The sequence below is a fragment of the Aethalodelphis obliquidens genome, unplaced genomic scaffold (genome assembly GCF_003676395.1).
Source record: "Aethalodelphis obliquidens isolate GAN/ISIS:26980383/991018 unplaced genomic scaffold, ASM367639v1 scaffold58, whole genome shotgun sequence".
Classification (NCBI taxonomy): Eukaryota; Metazoa; Chordata; class Mammalia; order Artiodactyla; family Delphinidae; genus Aethalodelphis; species Aethalodelphis obliquidens.
Window position 1 is genome coordinate 12,066,365 of NW_020838002.1, and position 11,939 is coordinate 12,078,303.

Consider the following 11,939-nt stretch of genomic DNA (forward strand, 5'->3'; position numbering starts at 1 on the left):
ATAGTAGACTGAAAATCACATTTAAATTTTCTTTCTCTTGGAAGAAATTCTGCCATAATTAAAGGGAAAAAATTTAAAGGTATAAATTCATAAAGACGGGGAAGAGAATATACAACTGCAACAAAATCTCAGTAACTGTGAAACAAATGGTGTTAGCAAAAATACCACAGAATTCTCAAAGGCTTAGGACTGGTAGCGCCTCTGGAACTGTATGGAGGGGAAATGGGGGGAGGGGATGTTAAAAAAAAAGAGGATCAAGAAACTGTTACAGCCCTAGATCCCCCCACCATTCTAAGCTACCTCAGCCCCTCAGCCCCTGAATAAAACTGAAAGATTGATTCTTTCAGAGAAAATAAGATAGATGGCACTTTGGGACTTCCCTGGTGGCGCAGTGGTTAAGAATCCGCCTGCCAATGCAGGGGACGTGGGTTTGAGCCCTGGTCCAGGAAGATCCCACATGCCGCGGAGCAACTAAGCCCACGTGCCCCAACTACTGAGCCCACGTGCCACAACTACTGAAGCCTGTGCGCCTAGAGCCTGTGCTCCACAACAAGAGAAGCCACCACAATGAGAAGCCCGTGCACTCCAACAAAGAGTAGCCCCCGCTCGCCACAACTAAAGAAAGCCTGTGCGCAGCAACGAAGACCCAATGCAGCCAAAAATAAATAAATATATAAAAAATAAAATAAATAAAATAGTAAGATAGATGGCACTTTGAAGGGGATGCCAGGCATGGCTGAGGGGTGGTGAAGGAAGTGAATTTATGCATATACTGAATGCTGAGACTCTCCAGCCCTCTTTCCCAATTTAGCTCCCAGGAGGCTGGTAGACACTCTTTATATTCTAAACAGGAGAGGCAAGGATAATTTTTTGAAAAATTAAGCCAGCCCCTAAAGAAAGACATGAAAGTACTGACATAGAGGATTCTAGCTACCCTCGGTGATGGGTAACTGGAGCTCCTAACCTGGCCCTCATGGTTTAGAGGGCCATACTCTGATCTTCCTCTGGCCTCCTCAGAACCGCTGTATAGAAGAATCCACACGGCCAAAGAGACATGCCCAGGTAGAACACATAGAATTTCCTGGCTAAAAAGCCCTAACACTGTTTCCAGGGCCTTCTTGAAATACTTCTACTGGTCACTTTTCCTGAGGGTCAGTAAGCATATCCGTAGGCCCAAGGGATGGCCAAAGGGTGGAAGTTGAATAAAGGAAGAGTAGGCTGTGAAACAGGGTTCTTCAGTTGCACTCCTGAGTGAACAGATGGGGAATTTTAGTAAAGAATCAAATGGAAGTCCTAGAACTGAAAAGTACAGTATCTGTTGTTGTTTGTATTTTTTTTTTTTGGCCGTGTCGTGCGGCCTGTGGGATCTTAGTTCCCAGACCAGGGCCTGAACCTGTGCCCCCTGCAGTGGAAGTGCAGAGTCTTAACCACTGGACTGCCAGGGAAGTTCCGAAAAGTACAATATCTGAAATGAAAGTTATACTGAATGGATGTAACAGAACACTGTAGCCTATAAAAGGAGAGTCTGTATACTTGAAGACAGATCAACAGGAATCACCCCATCTGAAGAACAGAAAGGAAGAAAACAATAACAACTAAAAACCACCCTTAGTGATCTGAGGGACAATATCGAGTGCTTACACATATGTGTAAGTGGAGGTCTGAAAGGAGGGAATAGAGATGCTGAGGCAGAAAAAAATTTAAAGAAATAATGGGAAAAAAAATTTCCCAAATTTGGCAGAAACAATCAATTTACAGATCCAAGCTCAGTGAACCCGAAGCCAGATAAATACAATGAAAACACCTAGGTATATAACAGTCAAGCTGCTGAAAGCCAAACATAAAAGAAAAAGAGAGGGTGCCCATAGATCAGCACTGTCCAACAGAACTTTCTGTAATGATGGAAATGTTCTACTTCTGCACTGCCCAATCTAGTAACCACCAGCCATGTGAACATCTGAAATGTGGCTGACGCAACTGAGGAAGTGAATTTTAAATTTTATTTTATTTTAATTAATTTCAATTTATACAGCTATCATACTGAACAGTGTAGCTAAGAAGCCTTATGAGATATCAACCCATCATAATATGTGCACTTTACTGATTCAAACCAACAGTAATAATAAAAACAAACAAAAAGTTTAAGATATGGAGATAATTAAAAACTTGAGAACTGACTGGATATTTGATGTTAACGAATTCTTGTTAATTTTTTAATGTGCACATAATTATTGTGGTTATGTTTTTAATAAGACACCATCTGTTTTAAACATATATATTGAAATATTTACAGATGAAATGATATAAATGTCTAAGATTCACGTCAAAACAATATGCTGCGGACAGGGGTATAGATGAAACAATATTAACTATGGGCTGATAATTATTGAAGCTAGATGATGGGCACACAGGGACTCATTACACTATTTTGTTTACTTTTGTAGAGTTAAAAATTTTTCATAAAATGTTTCTAATTAGAAAGTAGAGCAAAAGGAGAAAGAGATGGAGAACAGGACCAAAAAAAGGGAGATCGGTCCAGGAGGGTCAACATTCAAATAGCAAGACTTCCAATAAGAGAGACAGAGAAAATGGAGGGACATCTATAAAAAAGAAAAACTCCCAGAACTGAAGGATACAAGTTTCTACATTGAAAGAGCCCAAAAAGTACCTAGTAAAATGTGTGAAAAGAGACACACACACCAAGGCACATCACTGTGAAATTTCACAACATGGAGGATAAAGAAAGGATCGTACAAGCTTTCACTGAGAAAGAACATGGCATAGAAAAGGATCAACAATCAGAATGGCTTCAGACTAGGAAGCAAATTATTTTCCTAACCTAGAATGATATACAGAAACCATCAGACAAGTGTGAAGATAAAAAAGACATTTTAAAACATGTGAAGTCTCAAAAACTTTATTCTCTACATACTTATTCTTAGGAAGCTACTAGAGGATGTTTTTCATCAAAATGAAGGAGTAAACCAAGGAGAGAAAAATACAATAGGAGACCCAACATACCAGACAGGCAAAGGGAATGAATCCCCAAGGCTATTATGAAGGGAGATCCCAGGATGACAGTTCCAGGTGTTGAAGGAAGTCAGTTCAGACTGACACAGTCAAAAGACTCCAAAAGGAGACTATAAGAAAGTGAAACCGATTAAGACTATCTTGAAGGGTCTGATCTCACTGCAATTTGGGAATGAATTACAGTTAACACAAAAAATTAAACAAACAAGAGCGGCCAAGCAGTGCCAGGCCAGGTGGGTACGTCTGTCGGTCCTGCCATGCCTGCACCGGAGACCAGCCCTGGAGGCGGCCCGGGCCCGTCCTGTGGCCGGCACCGTGAAGCAGGAGTTGGCAGCCCAGAACACCCCACCCCCTAGGACGACGGCGGCCCCCAAGCGCTGTGGATTTCCGGGTATGGCTCCCTGGTGTGGAGGCCCGACTTCACCTACAGCGACAGCTGTGTGGGCTTCATGCACTGCTACAGCGGCCGCCTCTGACGGGGAGACACCTTCCATTGGGGCAGCGACAAGATGCCTGGTCGTGTGGTGACCCTCCCTGAAGATCGTGAGGGCTGCACTTGGGGTGTGGCGTACCAGGTGCAAGGTGAGCAGGTCAATGAGGCCCTGAAGTACTTGAACGTGTGGGAGGCAGTGCTTGGTAGCTATGATACCAAGGAGGTCACCTTCTGCCCTCAAGATGCCCCTGACCAACCACTCAAGGCACTGGCCTACGTGGCCACCCCGCAGAACCCTGGTTACCTGGGCCCTGCGCCTGAGGAGGCCATCGCTACACAGATCCTGGCCTGCCGAGGCTTCTCTGGCCACAGCCTTGAGTACTTGCTGCGCCTGGCAGACTTCAGGCAGCTCTTTGGGCCCCAGGCACAGGACGAGCACCTGGCAGCCATCGTGGATGCTGTAGGCACCATGCTGCCCTGCTTCTGCCCCACTGAGCAGGCTTTGGCACTGGTCTGAAGGGCTGAGCCCCTACGTGGACACAGGGGCCAGGTCCCTACTCCAGTGCACACAGACAGACTTGATATAGCTGGAGCCCACTGAGAACACTTGGTGGGCCGACTGGGGCCTCTCTCAAGCCCCTGCCTGTCTGCCAGCCCCCAGATCTCCTACCTGACACTGACTTACTACTTGAAACTCTATTTATTGCACCATGTTGGTGTGGTGGGCAGGGTGGGGGGCCTGCCCTAGATACAGGGGCCCTGCTGAGCGGTGCCCCACCCCAGGCGCCTGTTGCCTGATCAGATTCCCCCCAGTGCTGCTGCTATCCCCATACTACCCAGGCCTCCACCTCCCCAGGGAGCCTCCAAGAGCCTTGACCCTCTGCCCCTGACTCCAGACCAACCATTCCCTAGCCCCAGAAACAACACCCGTCAAAGGTCCCAGCCTGCTGGTGAGGGTAGGAGAGAGTGAGGAGAGGGGGCCCTACAAGAACTGAGGCCCCTGCCAGCCGTGCTCATCCCCCAGGTCCTCAGGGCAGAGCTGGATCTGGAGGCCAGACACAGCTGCTGAGGCTGGGCCTAGGCCTCTTACCCATTTGGCTTTGTTTCCCTGTCCTTCTGTCTGGGCTACTCCTGTCTGTTTGTTGGTCTATTCCTGGGAAGCTCATCACTATAGGTCCTGGCACCTTCCCAATCTGTCCCATACTATAATCCATAAACTGATCTCATTAAAAAAAAAAAATTAAACAAAAAGACAGGTATTAATGTGTAAATATCTAATTACTTATAAAAATTTTATGGAGAAAAAAATAATCACACTATATAGCTCAGCTATGAGGAGTATATATAATCATAACAACATAAACAATGAACACTGATGAAAGCAAATTCTAAGACAGCTCTATCAGGAAAACAGGAGGATCGGAAATATGTATGTAGATGACGGCCATAAGTGGTGAGAGAAGGCTGGGGACTGCGTTTTTCTTTAACTACAGAACTAGTTGACTCTAAATTGTATTTTTATAATCCCGATAAAATTAAAATTTGAAAGAACGGTGCTATCCATTTTCTCACAAGAGTTTATAGCCTGGTGAAAAAGGAGGCCAAGCAGCTGTGAGAACACTACAGCATCTATACAAAGATTGGGATGAACACGTGTTATATCATTGTTCTACTGTCTTTTTGCAGACACTGACTTGAAGAAGCAGTCAGCTGCCAGGTAGCAAGTTTGAAGGAGTATATTGGGAAAATGTTTCTAAGCAACTGACACAGATGATATGAAAAACGAGGATATCAAAGTTGGAGAAAACTCAGAGAAAATTCATTTAGACATTTGTTAAGGTTTTTGTTTTATTTAAATAGAGGGGATCAATTCTCTTTTCTTTTTAAGGAATATAATTATATGATATAAATAAACTCAAGAGAAGCTCCCAACGGAGGCAAGCTAAGCTTTACTTTGTGTAATATTGTTACGTTGAATTCACAAAGGCTTTTACAACCAACATTATTAGTACAGCTGAAAAAATTTTCTAGGTTCAAATTTCTAGTAAGTATCTAAGGTATAACCTATTTTACATTTTAAGAGGGAACAGTGTCTTTCAATAATGTTTCAAAAAGACTATAAGCCAATAAGTAGTTTGACTATGTTTTTAATGAAAAGTTTTTGTACTAAATGTTACATTACAGTTTTGGCGACTAGGTTTGATTTATCTGTCCTACGTTGATATCAATTTAGCCAAAATAGCTAAAACTCACACTGCTTTCAAAATTTCATTTCCTAAACCCCCATTTTTTCTTTCCTGATTTTATGGTCTGGAGTACTAGAAAAGTACTAATTTTTCCTGCATGAGCTCTTGAATTTAAACATTATGTTTGCATAACATTTAAATGCCAATCAATCTTTACCTGGCTTTATCTGGATTTTTATGGTCTAAGCTTGTTGAAGTTAAGATCTGATTCTTTTTGTTCATACTAGGACAAGAGCAGAATGGAAGCTGAAATCTAAAGTAGCCCAGCACTTTAAGCTAGTCATTAGTTTCACCTTGCACTAGCAGACATTAAATAGCGCTGCTCACAGCGGGGAAAAATAACTTCACCTCTTTTCAAGTTTTTGCTTATCTTCTCCATTGGGCAATACCAATTAATGAGAAAATAGCCATTATTATGACATCCCTGCAAGAAAAGAATCCATGGGGAAAACATGGAGAATCAACAGTTGACTACAGATGGAAACTGCTTTATTACATTCTGCTTAGATAGAAAATTTTTAAGATTGCTTTTTATAATGTCACGTTTGTGAAAATGAAAACTTGCTAGTCCTAATATCATAACAATACTTTTGAGGGAGGGGTTTGGACTAAGATTCAATTTCTTTTATGAGGGTTCCTATTTGGGATGTTCATTTCACTGAATGTGAAATGGAAATGCAAATAGGGAAGTAAACGGATATTTATTTATTTACTGTTTCCTTTTGGTTTTAAGAGTAGGAAATTTGCCCTCATTTCTGTGACCCAAATTCCCTTTCCTAATTCTAAAGTAAAGCATTCTCACACCCATGCTGACTGTCCTCAAATATTTGGCTTGAGGCTCTGTGGGCCAACAGGAGGTTAGATTTCAATGAAAAGAGAGGAGATGTAAATTTGAGTTAGTTTCGTTTAGGATTCTGTGCTGGAAAAGCCCCTTAACACATTAGTCTCATTATAGCAACAGAGCCAATTCCTTCTGCACAGAAATCCTTGTTTTGTTCTTCTAGACTGAGCCAAGTTATATTGTGACTCACTCATTGTCACTCTAAATCATTACACCCTTTGCTGAGAAAGAAGCCGTCAACTGCTGAGGCAGCAAGGTAGTTAGTCAACTGGCAAGCAGGCTTGGTGCACTGGCACTTAAACTCTTGGAGAATGTTACTTTCAACTCTAAGTAATTTTACTGTTGATGTCTCACCATAAGGACTAGTATCCCACACTGGTATTTCCAGGAGATTGAGCAATGGGGTCCCACCTGTCTTGATTGGAAAGTGGAAGGCTGAAATATTTTGCTCATCATTTGAAACATATTTTATAGTCTCATTCATACTATTCTATCATTTCAAGTTCTCGATAGAAGGGGATAGCAATCCTCTTTGTTGCATCTTCTGACTGACTGTCAGTCACAGTGCACCTTTCCCTCTTTTTTTTTTTTTGGTTAAATTGTGAGCTGACTTTCAGTAGAGACTTTCTTCTCAGATGGGAGTCCTGATGGCCTTAAAGTTCAAAACCATTGCATAAAGGCCGTTTTGCATTTGCTTCTGCCAGGTACCCTGGGTTTCACCAGTTCTGGTCCAATTTTACATTAATTTACTGGTTTGGAGAATTCTTCACGTACACAGTATAAATTCGGGCCCTGGATTTCTCACAAGAGGTCGCCCAGAACCCAGGTCAAAGAGAACTCTCTCATCACTTGCCCCTGTGGAAATCTTTTTCTAGTTCCCCTTTCATTGAGGGACTTGCCCTTCCAGGGTCTCAGCTTTGTACAGGGATCAGTTACAGTTCCCCATCTCAGGTCAGCCCAAGGTGGTCTCTTCTGTCCTTGTGAGCATTAAAACCCTCAACTTCTTGGGCTTATATCTGTATTTTATCCCTTGAGGGTTGCTACAGCTTCAGCTTACATGCTTACTACTCTGCCTTCATGTTGCTTGAACCCCAGAAGGCTTAAATTTCAAGAGAAATTCAAAGTGGTGAAAACGAAACGATACTCTAAGCTAGGACCTTAAGCATTCTAAAAAGTCAATATTTTCAAGATGGAGAGGCTCTTATAAACTTCATAAAGTTCTGAGCTTCTCTAAGATGCTGCTACACTTACCACACACTTATATTTAAATACAGATAACCCAACTATTTATAGCTGTGTGTTCAAAATGACCTCCACACAGCTCTACTGAAATCTATTCTTGTGACATTCAAATTCCCTATGAAAGTCTTAAGAAAGAAAAAAGTTTGTACATAACACCTTGAAACGTTTGTTTGTTGAGTAAAAAGAAAATAACTTTGTGTCAATGAGTGACTTCTGTGTGTATTTTTAATGAAAAATAAAAGTCTTCTCCACAGATTTATTTCAAACCCTATTCCATGACCAAATCTAATATAAGAAAGAGAGGGGTTGCTTTACAGATAACATTGGCAAGACGTAAACCTGTACCCCCTGAGTGAAGTAAAAGTCTAACCTGCAGGTTGTTCAGAGGCTCCATCTTCATGACTGGGCCCAAGGTGTTGAGAGGCAGGGAGACATCAATGCTCTGGTTTGGCATCAGTGGTGTATGGATGGCCAGAGGAGTGCTGGGGATGACACCAAAGCTAGGAGAGAGGATGAAGAAACCCCAGAGGTTAATCAGGAGGCAGGATGTAGTCACGTCTTTAGGTTTCGATGGCTTTTTACTCCATTTGAAGGAAACAAATTCTAATTTGCTGTAACACTAGTTACAACATAACCTCTTTTTTCCATTAAGAAGATTTGAGGAAGGAGAAAACATTCATAAGCACAGAACTGGTTTGCTAATGCTCTGATTCTGAAAGTTTCTTATGTTTATCATGCCACTAGAGGGACAGGTTTGATAAGCATCTTTTTCTTATACATCTTCCTTTAGATAATCTTTGGGAGAAAGAACACTTAAGAATACCCACCCTGTAAAGTATAATGATATTATTTCACTTGCTTGATAACCTGCCTGATCAGACCAGAGGATGATTTACTGGTAACTCTCATTTTCTTTCTTCTTTATTTACTTACACAGGATACGATCATTGGGAAAGAGCCAGTCTAAGTAAAGCAGAGTTGATTGGCTTAAACATTCCAAACAACACCCCAAAGGATAAACTGCAGACTCAAATCTGGCCACTTTCTTCACCTAAGGCAGGCAGTGAGTACCCACCAGTTTGACTTCTCAGAGAAGCCTGCCTAATAATAATACAAGAATAGTAAAGAGATGGGAAAAGCCTGAGTCTGAAGTTACAAAAAAACCCAAAAATATATGAGGGAAGACGGACATGTCTTATGTCTCAGAAACATAAGAATACAATTTTAAAAAGATGGAGCAGAAAGGGAAAAGTAGGCCCATAGGTATAACAAATAAACAACTTAATGATATAAATTTATAATGAATTTATGTTCTAATGAGCCTCAGGAAGGAAGATGGGATTTTAATATTTATAAAATAATTATTGAGTTTATATAGGTAGTATCAATTTCAAGAGTCACAGACTAGCAGAAGAAACATTTTCCTTTTTGTAGATAAACTACACTTTAGAGTCCCAAATGCAATAAAGAAATGATTTTGAGTAGACACATCACTCATTTTGGTATCAACGTTTATGGGTCAGAAAACCCTTTTGCCCTTTTGATCTTGCTCTCATTATTTATCTATGTGGAAAAACATAAGGAATCTAAAAAAAAGGCTACTAGAACTAATAAGTAAGTTTAATGAAGTTTCAAGATACAAGTTCAATGTACAAAAATCAGTTGTATTTCTATATACTAGCAACAACCAAAAACTAAAATATGCTTCTTACTATAACATCAAAACTATAAGGCACTTAAATGTGACAAAAGATGTGCAAGATCTGTACACGAAAATTTATAAAACACTGCAGAGAGAAGTTAAGGATGACCTAGATAAATGGGGAGACATGCTATGCTAATGGATTAGAAGACTCAATATTGTTTGATGCCAATTCTTCCTCAAACTGATCTGCACATTCACTGCACTCTCAAGCAAAATTCCAGCAGGCAGAAGACCTAGGATTGCCAAAACAAATTTTTGAAAAAGAACATACAGAGTAGGAAGGTTTATACTATCTGACTTCAAGACTTACTACGGAAAAAAAGTTTACTTTGACTCTTACTTTACACATATTATCTCACCAAAAGTACCTCAAAGTGAATTCTAAAAGGTAAAGGTAGGAGCTAAATCTATTAACACTTCTATTAAAAACATTTTAAAAAAATTGTAACTGTGGGTCAGGCAAAGATTTGTTAAACAGAACACAAAAAGCAAAAGACATTAAAAGGAAAAAATTGTAAAGTAAACTTTATTTAAATAAAAAACTTGGGCTTCCCTGGTGGCGCAGTGGTTAAGAATCCTCCTGCCAATGCAGGGGACACAGGTTCAATCAATCCCTGGTCCAGGAAGATCCCACATGCTGCGGAGCAACTAAGCCCATGAGCCACAACTACTGAGCCTGCGCTCTAGAGCCTGAGAGCCACAACTACTGAGCCCACATGCCACAACTATTGAAGCCCGCGTGCCTAGAGCCCATGCTCCACAACAAGAGAAGCCACTGCAATGAGAAGCCCGCACACCTCAACGAAGAGTAGTAGCCTCTGCTCACGGCAACTAGAGAAAGATGGCACGCAGCAACGAAGACCCCATGCAGCCAAAAAAAAAAAAAAACCAACAGTGTATATGTGTCAATTGCAATCTCCCTAAAAAAAATAAATAAATAAAACAAAAAATAAAAAACTTGTTCTTTGAAAAATACTGTTAAGAAAATAAGGCAAGCCACAGACTGGGAGAAAATATTTGCAAGACATATCTGACAAAGGACTTGTATCCAGAATATATAAAAAACTTTATTACTTGATAATAAGACAATTAAAAAGAAAAAGGAACGATTTGAGCAGATACTTCACCAAAGAAGATATAAGAATGGTCAATAAGATTATGAAAAGAATGTTCAATATCACTAGTCATTAGGGAAATTCAAGTTAAAATGAGATACTACTATACATGTGTAAGCATGGCTGGCATTGGTAAGAGTATGGAACAGCCGGAACATTCACACTTATTACCATATGACCCAGCAATACCACTGCTAGGTATTTATCCAGGAAAAATGAAAACATATATCCACACAAAGACCTGTACATGAATATTCACAGGCGCTTTAGTCAAAAAAGATAAAACTGGAAACAATCCCCAGTTCCACCAACTGGTGAAAGTGTAAACAAATCACGGTATAAGCATCGACGGAGTACTACTCAGTAAAACAGAACAGACTGCTGAAACGTCTCAAAGCGTTATGCTAAGTGAAAGAAACCAAATGCAAAAGACTCCATACTACGTGATTTCATTTACAAAACATTATAGAAAAGGTATGATTATAATGGCAAAGACAGTTTTCTTATTCCGTATGGATGAGTTTTCCCAGCAAAATTCCCTAGGGCCTCCAGTGTTGAAGCTGACCACTGAACAGATGTGCAAGAGCCTTCACTCACTCTACATCAAACATCTGCCAACACGAGAGTTTTTACCCACTGCTAAATAGAACACTCTCTTGTTGGACACAAAGTACACTGCTGTCTCAGGATCGAGCTGGGGAACTCAGATTTCTTACCTATTCTTGTTAAACTGAATTGCAAAGTCTGTCATGTGCTGCAAAGCTTTGTTGGTGAAGTTCATTTCCATATAGATGTGCCCTTGGCGGTGAGTAAATGTTCCCGAAATCTCCAGGCCCTTAGCCTTTACTGCAGGCAGCCAGACCTGAAACACAGTATAAAGCCCAATGAAACCAGACAGGACGCTTCTGAATAAAGATGAAATTAAGATTTCACTTCCTTAGGCAACTAAGGTGATTTTTATACCATAAATACCAAGCCAAATGCAAAAGGCTCTGGATAAAGTCATATTTGCTGAATTTTGAGATCATTCTCAACTATTTAAGAACCAAAAAGAACCCACCAAAAATCAAAAAAACAAACAAAAAAACCCCAAGCAAACAAAACAAAAACCCAACCCAAAACCAAAGCCAAAAACAAACAAACAAAGAAAAACAAACCCCAAAATAGTCTATGGGTAACCATGGCGAAAGGAGAAATTCCAATGAGCATAACATGGGGTTTCTTTGGTTAGTAGCTTTGGTAAAAGGCTTAAAAGGGGAAAAAACTGATCTAATGAAAATCGCATGTTTACAATATTTGAAGACTTTTAAAAATCATTACCAAATTC

General features: G+C 40.5%; 1 protein-coding gene and 1 pseudogene across 1 annotated transcript in view; one reads left to right on the forward strand and one right to left on the reverse strand.

Moving 5' to 3' along the window:
* The window catches only part of AP2B1 (adaptor related protein complex 2 subunit beta 1), a 41,619-nt gene extending 29,708 nt beyond the window's left edge, over nt 1-11,911 (reverse strand). Inside the window, exons 1-2 of the mRNA XM_027087425.1 lie at nt 11,329-11,911; nt 8,163-8,292 (exon numbers count right to left, since the gene is read on the reverse strand). Coding sequence (XP_026943226.1) covers nt 8,163-8,292; nt 11,329-11,399 — 201 coding nt within the window. The 5' untranslated portion in view covers nt 11,400-11,911. The remainder of the gene's footprint in view (nt 1-8,162; nt 8,293-11,328) is intronic.
* Nucleotides 3,224-3,980, forward strand: LOC113609651 (glutathione-specific gamma-glutamylcyclotransferase 1-like; annotated as a pseudogene).
* Nucleotides 11,912-11,939: the final 28 nt, after the last annotated feature.